The sequence below is a fragment of the Macrosteles quadrilineatus genome, unplaced genomic scaffold (genome assembly GCF_028750875.1).
Source record: "Macrosteles quadrilineatus isolate MER2022 unplaced genomic scaffold, UCM_ALF_1.0 Scaffold_2__2_contigs__length_208266976, whole genome shotgun sequence".
NCBI classification, from domain to species: Eukaryota; Metazoa; Arthropoda; class Insecta; order Hemiptera; family Cicadellidae; genus Macrosteles; species Macrosteles quadrilineatus.
In genome coordinates, this window is record NW_026542595.1 from 13,469,574 (window position 1) to 13,490,157 (window position 20,584).

Sequence of the window (20,584 nt, forward strand, 5' to 3'; positions counted from 1 at the left end):
GTTTTCACTACGACATGGTAGAACGATACGGATTGAATAGAATACGAATGACGTATATTGACACTGATGGGATTATTTATGCTATCCGTACCAGAAACGTCTACCGCGACATGATAGAACACCTCGATGACTTTGACACTAGCAACTACCCCAACAATCACATCTGCTATGACGGAAGCAACGCAAGAGTCCTGGGAAAGTTTAAGGACGAAGCAGGAGGAGTCACTATCAATATGTTCATAGGGTTGATGGCTAAACTATATTGTTTTGTTTTCGGTAAGAGTTCTTGCTCTGTAGGTAACGGAGATGATATTGACGATATTGGTGCGCAACCACCTGTCAAGAGGGCAAAGGGTGTTAATCGCGATGTTGTTAAAAATAAATTGACTGTTGATGACTACTTGGACTGTCTCTATAACAAAACTTGTAAGAGCACAGACAATCAGCGCTTCCAAAGTAGGCATCATATTATGTACACAGTCGTGGTGAGGAAACGATCTCTGGCACCGTTTGATGATAAGCGATACGTCATGCCAGAGGATGGAATTTCTACACTACCATGGGGGCATTATGCTATACCCCCCAGAGCACCACCATTACCCGCAGCACCATTTTTACCAGCTCCGATGGAGTTGGACGAAAATTAAATTGTATAGGTAACGAGTCGCATGAGTGTGATGGTTATAGGGCGTTTATGTGTGTGATAAAACAATAAACAGTGAATAGACACTCTAAAGATTATCATATTATAATAATATAGTTAATAGCATTCAGATTTATGTTACAACTCAATGTAAAAGTGATATCATTTAAATTTTTGTTGTATAATATTTTCATTTAAAGTTTACGACTTGGTCCCTGAACTCAAACTATTCTTTGCAGAAACATAATCTCAGAATATTTGCCGTAAGTAATGTATATAATGTTTATATTTCTGAATAAATTTGATTGATTAATTGATTGAATATTTTAGTTATGATTCTAGTCTTTGTTTGTTTTCTTTTGTTTGTTTCTGTTAATAAACCAGACACATTTTGTATGACTTGTGCGTTATATTTTATCCCATCAACCTCTTTTGAATAAAACTAAATTTGTAATTTTTCACTTGTAAAAATAATAAGGTAACTTAAAAATATAGGTATAGGTAAGTATAAATTATGAAAGCCTGATTTTATAATTGAAAGCTTTTTATTTGAAATAAATCATACACTCTCAGTACAGAGGGATATATTCTTCATTATAAAAGAATATTGTTACTTTTGCAAATCATTTTTTGTTTAAGTACAATTGAGTAAAGACTTTTTTTATGATTGCATCATTTTGAGCAGTCGATGTGTTGTCAAAAAGGTGAACAAAGTCCACCATCTTCATATTGTGGTGAGTGGTACGAAGATACAGGTACACCAGACAGTAGTGAGCGCAGACAGAAGAGTCGTCACTTTGGAGGCGGTGATCATTGTAGATGTAGCGACACTTGGCGTTACGTTTCAGGAATCCCTGGTAGGTCGGTAAGTATGGTGGCTGGCCATAGCTGTCAAAGTATTCAATTATTCCATTTCTATTCAAATAGAATGAAACCCAATGTGTACCCCCTTCGTTGTGCGGATCAGTGTTGACAATCATGGCGGTGGATGGAGAGATGTGTTGTGGGATTCGGTCAGCAGCGTAAACTCCCACATTGCTCACAGGTAGTTTGGATAGATGCCTTTCTATCTGCACTGTGTTCATTCTACAGTATCATAACCAATAGTAGCGGCAGAGGCAGCGGCAGCAGCAGTAGTAGTTGTACTAGTAGATGTGCTAAAACAAGAGCAGTAGTAGGATCTCGCATCTCCACTGGTATTTACACATTCATCCAAATTTGTTGTCAGATGTAACCACCCACGTATTGCGACACAGTTGGTGAGCGCACATCGACTGTTTATAGACTTGTGATTGCGACATCGCAAAACGTTTGTTGACATTAAATTATTGATTGAAGTGATTGATTCGCAACCAATTGCACCAATATCGATTACGTTGGTAGTAACAAAGTCCATCACATGATGACGCTTTAAATATTCTTTCTTCTCAAATCCCTTGACGTAAACCGTCGGTCTTCTTGATATACAATCAGTCAATTTGTTAAAAAGTTCATAGTACGGAATATCACCGAACTCCCATCGTAGTCCGTGGCAGTGTTTTGTGAGCCAGTAGCTTTCCCGCAATTTTTCATCTGACAACTCTGATCGATCGTAAGGTGGTTTAGCAATATGATGCATAAGTAGAACGCCGGTGTCAGCTTCCAAGACGCAAACTTCCTTCAGTGTGTATTCATTTTGGTTGTCCTTGAAACATTGAATGTCCACAATGATGGGTGATGATATATTCAATTTCTTGAATGCTCTGCGTAAACGGTCCATCTCAAACGAATGTTTATAGAAGACTGATCGATTAACCGCCAAAGTCCACAATTACATTGCGTTGTCGATCAATCTCGATGACATTGTCAAACTCGGCATAAACCAAACAGTTGACAGTTTCGGGAAGCGCGTCGTCGAATCCGAGTTCCATTCGAACACTACCGTTACGCACCAGATTCCAATGTGTTGTGTCACTTGCAGATAAGTCTGGAGTTAGGTCGAATGCCATCAGACAGTATCCTTGTCCAAAGTCTTCCCTACTGATAACGGTGCCGGCATCGCTAAAATGTACACCAGAACCGGAGAACATCGAATGATATGCCATAACATATTTATCCTTTGATTTTTCAAAGTGGGGCTGTAATGGTTTTGATGGAACTTGTTCTCCGTCAACATATAGACAAAAGAAGTTTGTTTTAAAATGTTCGAAGTTGTAGGGATTCTTTTTAAAATCTCCATTGTATGCGGCATTCGTAACCATTCCCACTATGATGCGTTTCGGCACTTGGCCGAGAAACATATTGTCCAAAGTCTTGTTACGTATTCCAGAGGGTAGTGTGAATGTTTTCAGCTCCACTCGTGTGATTGGATATTTTGCCGTACCAGTCTGGAGTGTTTTACTGTGCGCCAACAGTGCGGTGGGACTTATTTTGCATCTTCGAATCCAGAGACTAATATCGACAATATGTACCTTGAATTCACCAGCGCTGGCCATAATGGAGAACACATCTTTTGATCGAATAAATTTAAATCTCAACTCTACGCCATTTAGCATGAACTTATTCTGATTGCAAATATCCACATGCAAATGTCCGAGCATATCAATCTCACGGCTTTTATTTGTTAGCTCCCGTCTCGCTTTGAGTCCTTCATTTTCTTCCGCGCAATCGTTCATGTCAATACCATCGTCCGTGTACCAAAGACTGCATGTTAGATGTGATTTTCTAGCATCGTATCCATAGTTCATTAGCGTTTCAACGTAAGCTCGATATGCATATGTGTTGTTTTGGGGCGTAACAAGTTTTTGATTCATAAACATATCCACTTGACTAAATAGTGAGTGTAACCAGTTGTTGACCGGCCCAACTGTTTTCGCCTCTTCGTCAGTAGTGACCGCAGTTCCATTAGATTTAACAATAGACGCGGTCAATTGTATCATTGTTTGTGAAAGGTCAGTATATTCATCACCATTGCCCGGAACTACAAACTCTATTGGCGCATCATCGGTCAATGTGGATATTGGTTTGTACTGGACCCATTTGCCGCTTTCAATACTCGTCTGCGTAGGTGGTAAGGAGAATAAATCCAGCTCGGTCTTGACACACTCACATGATTTTTGATGTAGAAACGACATTTTACTCCTTCTTCTTTAACTAACTAAAAATATCAATAGACTTTAAATTTTCACTGCGATAAGTACGCTTCTTCGGCGAAGTCACCTTCTTCCTTGACTCTACTCCTCCTCGTCGTTGTCGTTGTTGTCGTCTCCCTACTAGTCTCTTGTGTTTCACTCCTCCTCTTCTTGATGCAGACGTCCGCACTCTAAGAAGTTTAGCCAACGACTGTGGTTTAACAGGCTTTCTGCCACGGCCGTGCATTGCGCGTTTCGCGGAAGCCTTTCGCGTTGCGCGTTTCGCGTTACTCTTACGCGTTACGCGTTGTCTTTTCGCGCTAATGCCACCGCCGCCACCAAGCATCATACGTTCCATCTGTTCGTCAGCTTTACGTTTCAACGATCCAGTAAACTCTCTAAGTCGTAAGTTGGCGGCTGTTTTTGGATCTGTAATTTTACCACCTGCCAGATCGGTTAGGAATCCAACACCGGATCTTAATGCTTCTTGTCCTACCGATTTTGCTCCGGACTTGATCAGCGGAGCGATGGTGCGAATCATACCGCCCAGAAAACTACCGATTCCATGTCCTCGCTGATATGGTGCACCGTGAAATACTCGATCAATAGCACCGCCAGTCTGTTGTAATTGTTGCCGTCGGTAGTATGCCAAATAGGGATCATTCAGATTGATTATCATTATTGCTGCTGTTGCTATTGCACTCTCCTAAAATGAAGTTTCACGTACGACGTTCCAAACATGAATGGCAGTTTTTTCCCTGTGTGATCCCTCAGGTCGATTTCCACTGTTTCAAATGTGGATTTCATAACGGGTACATAGTGCGGACTTGTGAATGACACTGAATTGTACGATCCGTACTTGTACGTGTCTATATTGACGTTGACAATATTCAATAATGGCGCTGTAGTATCGCCGATAAATTGTGGCTCTATTAAGTCGCAATACACATAAATATGTGCTGGAATACCCAGTGCGAGGTTTGGCGCTTTAGAACCAATCAGTTCGGTTATATTTGGTTTTAATATATTTTTCTCATCATAATCAAAACCCAACTGCTGTGATAGTTTTTCACTCAGACTCACATTCGACACGTTTTCGTTCATGATCCTGAGTTTAACTCTGTTGATTCCCGTGTCATATGAAAATTCCATATAATCGTGGATGTCTTCATGTTTGTTGATTGTATTCAATAGATCATCAAGATTCCTATAGTATCCGCCTGTTATTTTAATAGCGAAATGTTCTGTATCACGGATCGTTGATCTTGCTAATAAACTATCATACTGAAATCGTATTGTTTCATCATCAACATTGTTTCCATTCACCACAAATGAACAAGGATAGTGAATGTCCACCAAAGCCAATTCCCACTTGCCGTCTAATTGGATGTGTTTGGACAAGTGTGTGGTATAACTGGTCACTGTATTTTGTGGGAAATATTTCATAGAACTATTGCTGGGCAATGTCATGAAAAATTGACTGATGTTAGACATGTTGTATATCGTGCGCAGCTACCCAAGAGTTAAACTCGTCTCCGTAACCTTCCCACTTCACTAGGTATCGCTTACTGTGTCCTCGGCCTTTGGTCTCTATTATTTTATCAATCTTAAACAAGTGATTGCCGGGTAATGTGACTTTTTGTATTTCCTCTTCATAAAACTGTCCATTCAATTCTTCACCATTGAGATCGGTAAGTGTGTACAAAGGTAGCGGCATAAACAAATTTACTCGATGTATGGAAAACACTTCTTTACTCCAGTTTGTCTCATAACCTTTGCTAAATCTCCCTTTCTCCCTGGCTATTCGAACTGTATCGCCTACTTTTAGTTTTGGTTTCACTCGTCGTGGTATCTTTTTAAACATATGTTTTAATACATTGTAGATGACATGTTTGTCACCACCGTCCACATCTACAGGACGTAATCTATTGCCCAAACTCCTGTGCACACTGTTGTTGTACGCATTCACCAGTTTTTCCAACACATTGATATAACGATAAGTGTTTTTATGAGTCAAGTATCGCCACATACGAGTCTTCAAAGTCCGATTTACTCTTTCGATCACGCTGCCTTTGATGTCTGGATTTTGTGTGGTGACATATTTTATTTTATATTTTTGAAACAATCGTACGGTCTTTCCTCCTGTGAATTCACTCCCTTTGTCGGTTTGTAAGCACGTTGGTGTTTTTATAGCTTCCTTGAAAATATCCTCAAAAGCGGTAGCCACATCAGCACCTTCCTTCTTCTTTAACGGCCTAACATAAAGACGCTTACTAAACACATCAATCACTGACAGCAAGTAGTTAAAACCATCATTGTATTTGCTCAATCCTCGCATATCGTTTAAATCCGCTTGCCATAGTTCATATGGTCGAAACACCATATACGGATTGCGTTTAAATCGTTTACGGACTGGTTTATGCAAAGTATAAGTGTCTTGTGTTTGTAACCAATCAACTATTTTACGTTTGGAAATATTTTTCTCTCTCGCTCCTCGTACTAACGGAGCTACGCCGCCATATGAGGCAGGATCGTTTGGATTATAATACAACTGTTCCATTGTTTACGGTTCGTACGGTTCCCAATTGTTGAGTGACTGCACAATCGAATCTTCAAGCACCTCTCTTCTCACTGCACGGTGATCAGCCACTTGCCTCTGTGGATACGGAGCGTGACCCACTCGCCTCACATATGCCGACTGTAAACGATCTGGTAATAAATATCTTCTTCGTCCTGTAACTGATACCGTGGCTCCTCCTCCTCCTCTTGCCCCATCATCAGGTTCATCCATTGTTTCTTCTACCGAGTCATATACCGATTCGTCTGTTGCCTCATCAAACATTAAATAGTCCAACGCTTGTTTGTTATGTATATATTCTTTAGGGACATTCATCAGTTTCAATGCTCTCAACATTTCGTTCCATCCTGGTGGTAATGAATGTGCTGCTCGAACTCGTACTATTGCATGTGTCACGTCCACTAAATTGGATCCTGGTATTTTGTTACCCTGTATAATCACTTCAAAATTATCATTCCAGCTAATCAAACTGTCGTCGCGTGTTATGAAGCGCAATAAGTTTCGTGCGCTATCCTTATAAGTCTTTGAAAAAGTTTCAACAATTTCCTCTATTTGACCGGGGTAAATACGTCGCTGGTTAGGTTCTTGTTGCCCATGCTGCCTGTCTCTTTCACCCACCTCGTTAATCTGATCGTCTAGTCTGGTTTTCACGATGGGGATACTAACTGGTTCACGATTACTTGACGCTACGTTTAAAAAACGTTGTAAAACTTGACTGTACAACTTCCATTTATCACTATCATTGAGTTTTTTATCATTCATTATCTCTTCCATTTCGTCATCCAAACTTTTGTATGCACGTTTAGTTGGAAGTTGCTGTTGATTAGCAGGCGATTTTAAACGTTCGATTAACTCTTGTGGAACAATGACCATTTTTCGTGCATGCTCCATTGTCGTGTGCTCTGTGTAACTTCACGCACGGTGTCTCAGAATAGAATGACAAATCTTTATATGGATGTAAACGTAGAAGTCACCTGGTTAATACAATTTTAGTTATTCAAAGCTGATTGTACAACTGCTTGTAACACAGTACTTAATAATAATGGGATAATAATTCCACCTCCTTTTTGTACTAAATATTTGCGTTTTTTATTCCAACATTCACCTCGTTTTACAATTCGACGAAGAGTAGTCTTATGTCTTTGCAATTTTTGTTTTGTCTTCTCTGATAGAGGAACGTTACCTCGTAACACATTGTAAATGCATTCACAAACTGTACGAATAGTACTCAAGTCGCACACTTTTAATAGCCCTTTGCGCTCTTTTGGAGTAGCATGTATTAACACTTTGAGTAGCGCTCTGTCCTTCCTCAAGCACGACATGATGACGACTAAATTATTTTGTTTTCCTATTTTGTTTCGGTACGTACACAAAATGGTTATCATCATCTGGAAATATATTACTCTGTATTCGCATATCGTCAGGTGTTGATTGTTTCAGATCTATCAATAGGTAGCCATGTGGTCTACTTGTTGCATCGGCATACGCCTCCTCGATAAACTTTGAATTTTCTGGATGGATTTGTCTAGCTAAACACTTGATCTGCACCCTATCTCTAGGATTCTTAAAACAAACTATGTAATGCGCATTTAGTGATATGTCTCTCTGGCCACGTCCTTGGTGGAAAATATTTTGAGTTATAAAAAACACACTTATATTCCTATGATGACAACCTTTTGTAAATAGATCAACCACTATGTTGTTTGTTTCTCGCATCATATCATCTATTACCACAAGTATCGGTTGATTACCGTCAAAGTCTTCCATGTTTGGTAAACCTTCAATGTATTTTATTTTTGAGTTTGATGAATTACCAACTCCTCCTCCACCACTACCATAATGCCAGTATATGCTAGAGAATGATGTGTCACACATTTCTGAAATTTTATCAATAAACCTTGAGACAAACACTGATTTACCACTACCTGAAGGCCCCGCCACAATGGCGGAGAATGGGTGTAACCACTTCAAAGTCATACTAACTACTGATACCAATCACTCATTGCTTTAACTATAGTATTACCTTCGGGTATAAGTCAATCATTTAAGTCAAGTATTTATGTTTGCAAATAAATGAAATATTTATTACTTACGAAAACTATCAAAATCTACATTGGTTATTTTAAGAACATATACATTTTTTACGTCTTGACGTTACTTGCTTTACAATATTTACAAAAATTCCAACGGTGTGAAGGAGGTGCCGGGTCTGGCTGCGTGTTTCACCAAGCGAAGGCGATCTCCGAAGCCGTTGTTGTAGCGATCGATGTCCGAATTGCTCACCACATTATTGAAGCGTCTCGGCAGATAAACTCGCAGGTAGTAGTCATCTCCCGCTTGACCCTCCAGGATGACGATGGTCGTCTCGCCAAATGGTGTAACTACTCTCTCCATCATCGTTATAAGGTATGGAACCTCAGCAATCAAGTCGGTAATTCTGGTGTACGTCGGGGAGCTGTTCTTGCAGGTGTTGAGTGAGGTCTTCAGGTCCATCGGTGTAGCCTGTTCAGTGGTCATCACGTTGTATGTCTCAACAATGTCGCTCATAGTGTGGAAGCTAATAGTGCTGGTGCTAGTGGTGAGTCGTTGATGAACTGGAGCAGACTGATGTTTGTCTCAGACAGACTGGGACTTTTTATTCTGATCAGCGGCCATTTTAGTTGGTGGGAGAGTGGGGGGGATTAATAATGAGCGCAGCTGTTATAATACACGTGTTTACAAATGTCTAGAAAAAAGAGTCGGTTGTCACATGTGGATAGTTTATGGGCACATGTGTTCATTAATTCATATAAACATGTCTATTGCTTTTTACGTACCACACGTTTCTTCGGTTTTACATCTAGCTCGCCACTTTTGCATTGTGTAACAGTTTGAGTTAATCCCGTGAGTTTCGGAGCACCAGTTGTTTTATCAACCCACATGTTTTCGATCTTTTCAATTGCTTCATTAACACTCTCTTGCACTGCTTTGTCTTTGTCCAAATATAAACCGCACATGAACTTCATGTTGACACCTTCATACACTTCCATTTTCAATAAAACACTTCCTTTGTTTGCTGGATTTTGCACTGCATACATATTACCTTTATCCATCCATGATACTATGGGACAATCTGCTGGCGGCTTCGTTACCCATCCTGACTTTTCCACCTTGGTCTTAGCCGGGGAACTCTTCCTTTTCTTCATACTACTACTAATACTACTACCACTAGTACTGTTTGTGATTGGAGTCTGTTGAACTGCGTTGTCCGTTATACCGTCTATCTCTTGCATAAATGATTGAATGTATTCGTCAATGCTGCAAGAGGGATTCATATTTACACTGTTCGGCTGCTCCACTGTGACTGACGTGATGTGCAATGAGTTAGGGTTGAGGTGAGCAAGCCACTGCAGGTGTGCCAACAAAATATTTTAATAATTTTTCAAAACAAAACTCGTGGTTTACATTTTGACACTCTATTATATGTTGTAACCTTAGCAGAATAGGTTTACGTAATAATGTTTCAGTCTGTTCTATTCTCAGTTTAAAACGAATACTATCTAAATGTGAGTAGCATCTTCTGTCTTCATAGTCCACAAAATAAAATACAGTAACTATTGGACTTGAAAAAAATACACTTTTCTTACAATTGTGTGTCATATGTACGCTATTTTCATAGTGTACGTCTATTACATCACTATTCCTACCACTTTTTCAGTTGGGTTGGTCGTTCAAACAGTCTGGCAGGTAAAACGGTTAAAATATTTGAAATATGTGAAATACTGCTCTCTGATTGGTCAAAATAAGCTAACATCCTATTGGTGGTAAATAATTGTGCGCTATGCGGAGAATAAAGAATACAAGGGAGGAGTGGGGGGCCGCTTGGAGCGCAGGTGTTGGGAAGCAGCTGCGGCTGACAGTGAGTGATGGTGTAGGGAGGATTGGCTTGGAGACCTCCCACGATGTTGGTCGTTCAAACAGTCTGGCAGGTAAAACGGTTAAAATATTTGAAATATGTGAAATACTGCTCTCTGATTGGTCAAAATAAGCTAACATCCTATTGGTGGTAAATAAGTGTGCGCTATGCGGAGAACAAAGAATACAAGGGAGGAGCGGGGGGCCGCTTGGAGCGCAGGTGTTGGGGAGCAGCTGCGGCTGACAGTGAGTGATGGTGTAGGGAGGGTTGGCTTGGAGACCTCCCACGATGCGTAGGGTGGTTCCAGACAACAAAGGATGACCTTGAACCTACCCGATGGTGGTAGGGGTTAGCGACGGGGGTAGGGGTGGCGTCGGGGGTGGCGTCGGGGGTGGCGTCGGGGGCGGCGTCGGGGGTGGGGGTGGCGTCGGGGGTGGAGGTGGCGTCGGGGGCGGGGGCGGCATCGTGTGACGTCACACGCTCACACGCTCAATCACGCTCAATCCCGCAGGAGCGGCAAAAACACCCTACTCGTGTGTAAGTGTTTTTTACTAAATTATTAGAATAATAAAACTAAATCTACAACTTTATAACAAATAATATCTACTTCAAAATCAGGTAACCCCAAAAGCTCTCACTTTTATGTATATGCTCGTCGCCGTATGGCTTATAACAACACCACCAACGTTATAATCTTCTTTGGCATAGTTATATTTATTTTACAATAAAATAACTTATAACTTAAAGATACAGGTGTAAGTTTGTAGGAAGAACACATTTCTAAACAGATCGGCATTTGTTTTCAGACGAAATATTATATCGTCACATTGTAGGTAAGTGACGTTTGCAGTAAAGAATTGAAGAAAACGTGTCCAATATCATACAAATCAGTGTTTTGGATAATTTTGTATATAAATATTTCAATCAGTATACACTGACGACGAAGGAATAAATTAGGCCTAAATTACCGCCACTTTTAAGAATTCAGAAAAAAATAGTTTTATCATAGAGTTCCTCTTTTGCGATTGCCACGTAAAACCAAAACAATATTTAGGTTGGAAATTGGAGGTCAATCACACTTTCGCAACTACACAAAAGTTAACTGACCCGAGTGACCTGATACCCCATCAACTGGCCTGTTTGAAAGGAAAATCTAAGAAATTGCAAATGAAGTCGATTCGGAGAAACGTGCGAGGGGATTAACGGGACATCGCTGAATTCTGTTCACTCATATTTCCTTTACCTTTCCAAGTACTGAATGTTTATGGGTTGGCTTAGATTAAACAATAGGTGGAATACATTGTACCAGATGCCTACGACCACATTTTACAACAGGTATTTCTTTAATCTTTCTCCATAATAGCTAGTCACGGGTTGTTCCTGAATTATATTGTATTATTGTTCTAATACAAACGAGAGAAATTCGCCCTTGTTCACGGTCGTATAACATAAATTGGAGGCTATAACATCATCACGAAGTTGAAGCTATTGTTTTGGAAATATTCAAGTGTATTTTTTATTTAAAAAATGTATGCTTGAATAATCATTTACAATTCGAGTTTACTCCGTGATTAGTAAAATAACCCTACAAAAACACTTCAATGTACTAAATCTGTTGTCCCTAAGCTCTACAAAAGTAACCATTTAAACGAGGTGAAAATTTTAAGGGGAGATACAACTAGATATAAATACAAGTCGTAGTTACAACTAGACCTAGGTACAATAACAATAGAGAACGAGTCGATTTAAAGAGTCGTTCTCAGAGCTTAGTCAGCCTCCGTTTGCCTCGCCCTCGGCTCAAAACCCGATTTGTCCCTAAGTTTCCGTGTCCCTAAGTTTCCTCGTCCCCATCTTTCCGGACACCGATCAGAGTCGTATTTAACTGTAATCAAATAAAAACAAAACTAATTCATTTATTTAAATTCAATCAAGTCGTTTTATTTAGGTTAGTGAACACCAACATCACTTCGTATATAAACCACGTTTAGGGCTCAGGATTCAGAATAGTAACTAATATATAAACTAACTTAAAAGGTTTTGACGAAAACAATGCCAACGTAACTTTTGCCGGTAGCAATAGGCTGCGTTTGGAAATATTGATATAGCCTATATGGAATAAGTTACTGAAATATAATTCAATGTACTATGTGTAAACTTCAATATTGATACTACTGTATATGAAAAATCAAAATCAAGTAGTTTATCAAGAATTGAACTTATCTCAAAGTAGTTCAATACATCATAAACAACACGGTGACTGGCCAATTTTATGTTTAATTTTTATTTTAATATCTTTTATTGGTAAGGCCATATTTTGTATCCCATATCACTGGAAACGGGATACAAAATATATCCTTACCAATCATTACAAGCAATACATGCTTTTAAGGCGACAACATACGGTTCAATAATGAAATTGTTGTCTACCATTTTTGGGTGAAGGTTGAATGCTGCGATAGCACCCTGGCCAACGTTAGTGATCAATTCAGTGATTCAGTCACACACAATGGAACATTAGAACAAGAACACAACAGATCGCTCTGAAACGACCGTTGGATAATATTTTTAAATATTGCCATTGCCACTGACTGACTGATCTGGGCCGCGCTCTACTGGTTCATGTTTGAACTACTGTACGTCCACGTGGCTCGTGGCGGTTGGCATGGCAACATACCTACACAGCCATACAGTCACAGTCACACACACAACGAGAAACTCGCAATCAGCCTGGACCCGGCTTCCTGTTCCTACCAAAATTGCGATATAACTCAGTTTTCTAGATACTTACTACGCCTTGTTAATGTTAACTAGTGTATCTGTTTCTTGAATTCGAGCAATTGCTAAGTATTACAGCACAGGCGTTATTTTAAAACAAATAATAGTTATAATTTATGACTTTAAAAAAAGATTCGACTTAAAGATTATGTAAATACTCAAGATGTACAAAACAGATCAATATAATCAACATTTCTTTTATATATCTTATAATTTTTTAAAAGCTGATCTTGTTTTTAGTGTTTTCTACAAATAGCCTTACTTATAGCCGCATTAGGTCGTCCAAAACATAGATAAAACATACTCCCTTAGTTAGTTGGTTAGTCTATGTCCAAAATAACGATTATAAACTCAAAACAAAAAAAATATTTCTATTTCTTCTCCTTGGTGGTGATCTATGACTTTCCTATGTTTCCATAGTTTGCAAATCGGCTCTTTCAATGATAACTTAGAAATGCAGCATAGTGTTGATTCAGTTTTCTTTTTAGTATATCAAATTATCCAGGCCCTATCGCTTTTGACCATTTTAATATTTACCAATGAATGCAGCATAGTGTTGATTCAGTTTTCTTTTTAGTATATCAAATTATCCAGGCCCTATCGCTTTTGACCATTTTAATATTTACCAATGAATACACAATACACCAACCCAAACTCAAATACTTAGTAAATATTTAATTTTAACCATAGACGAAAAGAATTAAACATAGACTGTCAGCCGTGCTGCGGTTGTCATGGTTACCATAGGTTCCGGCTTATCTTTATGTTTTCCAACATTTTTTGCTTACGTTTATAGTTTAAGGTTGTGTAAATAGATTATTTTCACACACGATATGTTTATAAAGTAAATAAAATAGCTTATTTAAATTTTTATCTTTTTGAAAAAGCAGTTTCATTTTGTTTCCCTTTCGTTAAGGTTACCTCTCCTCAGATTATACCTCAGATTTCTCCACAGATAATTTACTTGATTGCCTCAATCATATTCATAAATATTATATACTACGATGTATTTTACAATTGGAATAGCTCAAAGTTGTTGTGATGTGCATAGAAAAAATATAATGCATTCTTATTTGTTGCAAGTTCCAATCAACCATATACATTTTGCCATATAACTTGGTAATTTAGGGGACTGCCTCAATCACACTCATACTGATTATTCTACACATTGTATATTAGCATTAGAATACCTCAAAGTTGATGTAATGGGCTTAGGAAAAAGATTGTGCACTTTTCCTAATGCGAGTTCCTATCAACCATATACATTTTGCCATATAACTTCGTAATTTACTGGACTGCCGCAATCATACTCATACTGATTATTCTATACATTGTATATTAGCATTAGAATACCTAGTTGATGTGATGGGCTTAGGAAAAAGATTGTGCACTTTTCCTGATGCGAGTTCCTATCAACCTTATACATTTTGCCATATAACTTCGTAATTTACTGGACTGCCGCAATCATACTCATACTGATTATTCTAAACATTGTATATTACCATTAGAATACCTCAAAGTTGATGTGATGGGCTTAGGAAAAAGATTGTGCACTTTTCCTGACGCAAATTCCTATCAACCATATAGATTTTGCCTTATAGCTTCGTAATTCTCTGGACTGCCGCAATCATACTCATACTGATTATTCTATACATTGTATATTAGCATTAGAATACCTCAAAGTTGATGTGATGGGCTTAGGAAAAAGATTGTGCACTTTTCCTGACGCAAATTCCTATCAACCATATAGATTTTGCCTTATAGCTTCGTAATTCACTGGACTGCCGCAATCATACTCATACTGATTATTCTATACATTGTATATTAGCATTAGAATACCTCAAAGTTGATGTGATGGGCTTAGGAAAAAGATTGTGCACTTTTCCTGATGCGAGTTCCTATCAACCATATACATTTTTGCCATATAACTTCGTAATTCACTGGACTGCCGCAATCATACTCATACTGATTATTCTAAACATTGTATATTACCATTAGAATACCTCAAGGTTGATGTGATGGGCTTAGGAAAAAGATTGTGCACTTTTCCTGACGCAAATTCTTATCAACCATATAGATTTTGCCTTATAGTTTCGTAATTCACTGGACTGCCTCAATCATATTTATACTGAGTATTCTACATATTGTATATTACCATTAGAATACATCAAAGTTGATGTGATGGGCTTAGGAAAATGATTGAGCACTTTTCCTGATGCGAGTTCCTATCAACCATATACATTTTGCCTTATAGCTTCGTAATTCACTGGACTGCCGCAATCATACTCATACTGATTATTCTAAACATTGTATATTACCATTAGAATAGCTCAAAGTTGATGTGATGGGCTTGGGAAAAAAGATTATGCACTTTTTATGTTCGGAGTTTTAATTGATCGCGTTATGTTAAGCCTAAGCTACGTATAATGTACAGTACGGTCTCAAATATGCCTTTTAAAATACGTCAATTAATTAGTTTTAACTTGTATACACGTTTTATCAATGTATTATTTACATTATATAAATATAAAAACATCATTTCGCATCGTATTGTCATTGATTTGTGTTTCCGACATCCCTGCAAAACACGTTTGTGGCGTCCGCAGGCGTACCAACCCACATCTATTACAAACCGAAAAAGCGCCGATGAAAAGAGCCGCTAACTTCACGACGGTCACACACCGTAGGGCAGGCAGACACCACTGATAGTAGTAGTTAGTAAGCCTTGGAAGGAAAAAACATAGGTGTGCTATTCCCGTCATATTCTGACGTCACTTGGATTGCAAACAAGAGATCACTGATTGTAACTGTCAAATTAGTATAATAGTATTATAGTATATAGTATTAGTATATAGTATATAGTATTAGTATTCATATTATGTATTTGTTTTGATGTGGTTGTTATTGTTTTTATAATGTGTGTTTGGCACTTAATTTTGAAATTTCTTCTTTGACTGTTGGGGTTCGACTGTCCCTGTGAATTACTTCGTTATTGACGAACCATGGTGCATGGAGAATGTGTCTTAGAACTAGAACTTTAGATTGGAATCTTTGGATGATGTTCAGATTGGATTCACTGGATGTCCCCCACAGTTGGATACCGTACGTCCACACTGGTTTTAGAATTGTTTTATATAAAAGCAATTTATTTTCTGTTGTTAATTTAGAATTTTGATTTAATAGCCAAGAAAGATTTTTAAATTTAACGAAATTCTCTTGTTCCAGATGTGGCTTTTCCAAGTGAGTCTTCTATCAAGGGTCCAGCCCAAGTATTTAACCTCATTGCACTGTGGGATTTGAAAGATGTTTAGGGTAACTGGAGGACACGTGTCTAATCTTGTTGTTAAAGGTTGTATGGACCGATTTACTCTCATTTACTTTGATCTCCCATTTTCTAGCCAATCGGAGATATCATCGAGTCCAGTCTGCAAAATTTGTGAAGCTATAACAGGGTTTTCATGAGAGGCTATAATAGCAGTATCATCAGCGAATGTTGCAATTTCGACATTAGGATTTTCAGGGAGGTCCGCCGTGAACAATGTGTAGAGAACGGGGCCCAATACACTTCCTTGGGGAACTCCTGCATGAATTTCGTGAAGTGGGGTAACAATATTACCAAATTTTACTCTGAAGTGTCGATTGAAAAGGTAAGACCTCATGATATTGAAAAATGTGTGAGGAAGATTACGTTTTAGTTTATAGAGTAAACCAGTATGCCAAACTTTGTCAAACGCTAGATTCGCGTCAATGAACACAGCAGAACAAAACTTCTTTTTCTCGATATCCTCTTTAATAACATCATAGATAAAACATACGTTAGTCTATGATAACATCCACTACCCGATGGACCTGCTCAATGGCAGAATGTTCTTGCCGAAATCGAAACTGGTGATTAGGAATTAAGTTTGATTCATCAATCACAAAGCGAAGACGCTTTAAAAGAAGTTTTTCAAAAACGAGGCAATGGGGAGGAGACTGATAGGCCGGTACTAACGAACTTGATTTGGTGGTTTTCCAGGCTTTTGAATCATTATAATTTCAGATGTTTTCCATTGAGTAGGGAAATGCTCAGTTCGCAAAATGGAATTGAAAATTAGGGTCAAGAATAAAATTGTTTTTCTTGGAAGTTCTTTGAGAATTTTTCCTGTGATCAAATCATAACCCAGGGGCTTTGTGCAGTTTTAACCCCTTAATTACTTTTATCACTTCAGAAGATCGAAACTGAGATATCGGCAATGACATCTGATTGGGGGAGTCGAGGAATTCTTAAATTTCTTGGTAGTTGTTATTCAAATTTGTATTTGGCGTGAACACTGATGAAAGGTGGTCAGCAAACAAAGTCGCTTTCTCTTCGTTACTTCTGGCCCATGACCCGTTGGGCTTAAGTAGAGGGGGTACTGGAGTTTTAGGTTGTTTCATTGTCTTAGTAACCTTCCACAAAGAATAGTTTGTATTTTCAGTTGGAGACAAATCAACAGTAAAATCACCAAACGATTTTTAATTTTAAGATACTTTAGCACTCGTTTTAGATATTGAGAAGCTTTATTTAAATTGGCTTTGGCTTTATACCTTTGGTTAGGGGAAAATTCAAAAAAACTGTAAATTTAAAATTCTCATGTTATTCTCATGGAGAATAAGTAAATTGTAGTAGTTTGCTTGTTTATGAACATATTTTGATGAAATTTGGAAAATGCATTCATTTCATACTAAACTATTAACATTTTACAAAAACACACCTTTTTAACATCCCTGTTGCAACAATCCTAAGTACTCGTTACACTAATGTTATTTAAATAGGGAACAAATGTGATATTTTTAAGGAGACGTTTTAGTGTAAAAAATCCAATGAGGCAAATTGAAATTCGCTTAGTCTGCAGGTTTTTTGTGGGGGGGGTGTTATTTAAATATGTCATGAGCCGTGACTGATTTCCACCGGCGAATGTCACGACTCATAATCAACGGTCGAAGTGTTTTTTGTATAGTAGGTTAGTTTGTGTTTCAATTACTGTTCCAACGACCCGCAACAAGGCTGTGTCTTGTTCCTATTACTCCCACCACCGACGATTCAGAGACTCCGAGACTTGTGTAAGCGCTGCTTCGGCATAAATTTTGCATCTTATTACATCTTAATTTTGGTGGCATGTTTGCAATGTATTTTTTGCCTTTTCTTACTTCTGTATAGTTGTTGTCTACTATGCAGTAAATTTAGAGCGCCCAGTGCGCTTGATGGGGCCCGTAAGGAGGAACATGAAGTAGTCCGCATCAGCCTTGGTGGAAAGGATTTTACAACTCTTGGCCACCCCTGGATCGTGGCCCCCCTCTTCCGTCATGCTTGTTTCCCCCTCCGGAGCTGCTCACCCAGAACCATGAACTGATACCGCAAGTTACTTAGGCCTAATTTACTTATTGTTACCGCCATGGACTTCGAGATTTTAGTTGTTATTTTGTTAATTTGTGCACAGAGCTTTATTTATTGTTATTCCTTTTAAATTTTAAATTTCTTAGCCTATCTTTAATATTGAGTTATTCAATTCATTTACTTTTGGGGCCCCTAAATGTTAAACTGCGTTTATTGAAAGAAAGATATATATATGTATTTATTGTTACAATTTTATAACTGAATATTTATAATTTTCTGAAGGATATAACTTAAATTTACTTTCACTGAAATTAGCATATTTTGAATAAATAAAGAAATGCTTGTAAGTTAGTAAGCCAGATGGTTAGCTAAAATTTAAAGTTTTTTTAAAGGTAATTCATGTATTGTTGTTGTTTATTTATATGGTTAATTACAGATCGTTTCTCTCAAATAGTGCGTTGTTCTTGAACCTCCATCCATGGTTCTCACTTTGTTTGTTTTTTTTTCTGGTGGGCCGCTCCTCGGGCCTGCGCATGGATTCACGCTTCCAAGTCGTTGGCCTGGGTGCAGGTATGAGGGCGCGGTTCAGTCATTGCATGGTGACTCAATTCTGTGTTTCAAGTAGTTTACTGTGACAATCATGTTGAATGTGACTTAATTTATGCTATTTTAAATGCGACACTGTCTATTATACATGTATTATGTTTAACGACAATAACATATTCTATTCTATTCGACTCTATAACTCGAGCAAAAATGATCTGATTTTGATTAAATTCGGTACAAACGTGTAAACCTACGTTTATTCGACCGAGTTCTAGAACAATCATGATCGGACCGTGGGAACGGGGTTTTATGAGGGGATTTATTGATTTATGTGGTAAAAATGGAATTCCTCATTTTAACTTAAATACAATTTTTTAATTTCTCTCCAAATTATTTTGAAGAGCAAACAAATAAATACTGTAAATTAGTATACCGTATTGAAGTGATTTAGTACGGTCCCGTTTCTATATCTTACCAGTGCTCTATAAAATTGCCAACTTTGATCAAAGTACCTGTAGCCATAAACAATCAAGAAAACTACAAAATGTAGTTTAATTACCTGCCATAAATATACTGTAACAGTAACATGGGGATTTTTGATTATTTTTTTTACTCCGTAACCAACTAGGAGGATTCAACATTAACATTAAGGACACGCTCGAGTTTCAGTTTCGTTGAAGCTTTTACTTTTATGTCCGAATAATATAAATGGAACGGCCGTGGGTGTAATAAAAGTGAACGCCACTTTAAATTTGTTCTTGACTTCGGCTATTCCAATTAAGCTGGGTTTTCCTAGACGCGGAGTCGGCCAGCGGAGAGCGGACAACGGAGAGCGGAATTGAAATTAACATGGCATTCCGCTCCGCTGCTAGGAAAACAGTAACATTAAATTACCTAAGACCAGGGGCCCATTTCATAATAAAGTACAAACTAATATTATTAGTAAATCAGCTGATTGCCCAATGCAAATCTAATGGAATAACTTGTTATTTCCATTAGATTTGCATTGGGCAATCAGCTGATTTACTAATAATATTAGTTTGTACTTTATTATGAAATGGGCCCCTGGTCTTAGGTAATTTAATGTTACTGTTTTCCTAGCAGCGGAGCGGAATGCCATGTTAATTTCAATTCCGCTCTCCGTTGTCCGCTCTCCGCTGGCCGACTCCGCGTCTAGGAAAACCCAGCTTAATTGGAATAGCCGAAGTCAAGAACAAATTTAAAGTGGCGTTCACTTTTATTACACCCACGGCCGTTCCATTTATATTATTCGGACATAAAACAAGTTACAAGTTGTAACTTGTAACTTGTAGTTTATTATGAAATGGGCCCCAGCTGAGTCCGCTCTCCGCGTTCCTCTCTCCGCTGGCCGACTCCGCGTCTAGGAAAACCCAGCTTAAACCTCATAGCTAACCAACGTGGTGACCGACGTACAAAAACCACAGACAAGAAAACAAAGTTTTATTTGACGGCGAGGTGACGTGAATCGGCGAGACGGCGATATCATTTCAATACTGTATTTTATTCATTCCATTTTCATCGCATTCGCATTCCATTCCATTCCCATTGTCAACGTCAACGACCAACAACTAACAACTTCAACAGTCAACACAACGACCAACAATGAACAAAGTCATCGTCTGCTTCTGCGTCAGCGTCAATCGTCATGTCAACGTAG

At 38.3% G+C, this 20,584-nt stretch overlaps 1 protein-coding gene across 1 annotated transcript; it reads right to left on the reverse strand.

The window, feature by feature from the left end:
- Positions 1–2,433: 2,433 nt before the first annotated feature.
- LOC128983950 (uncharacterized protein F54H12.2-like) lies at positions 2,434–3,369 on the reverse strand. Its single transcript, XM_054403227.1, has one exon. The coding sequence runs from the start codon at positions 3,367–3,369 to the stop codon at positions 2,434–2,436; it is 936 nt and encodes a 311-aa protein (XP_054259202.1).
- Positions 3,370–20,584: the final 17,215 nt, after the last annotated feature.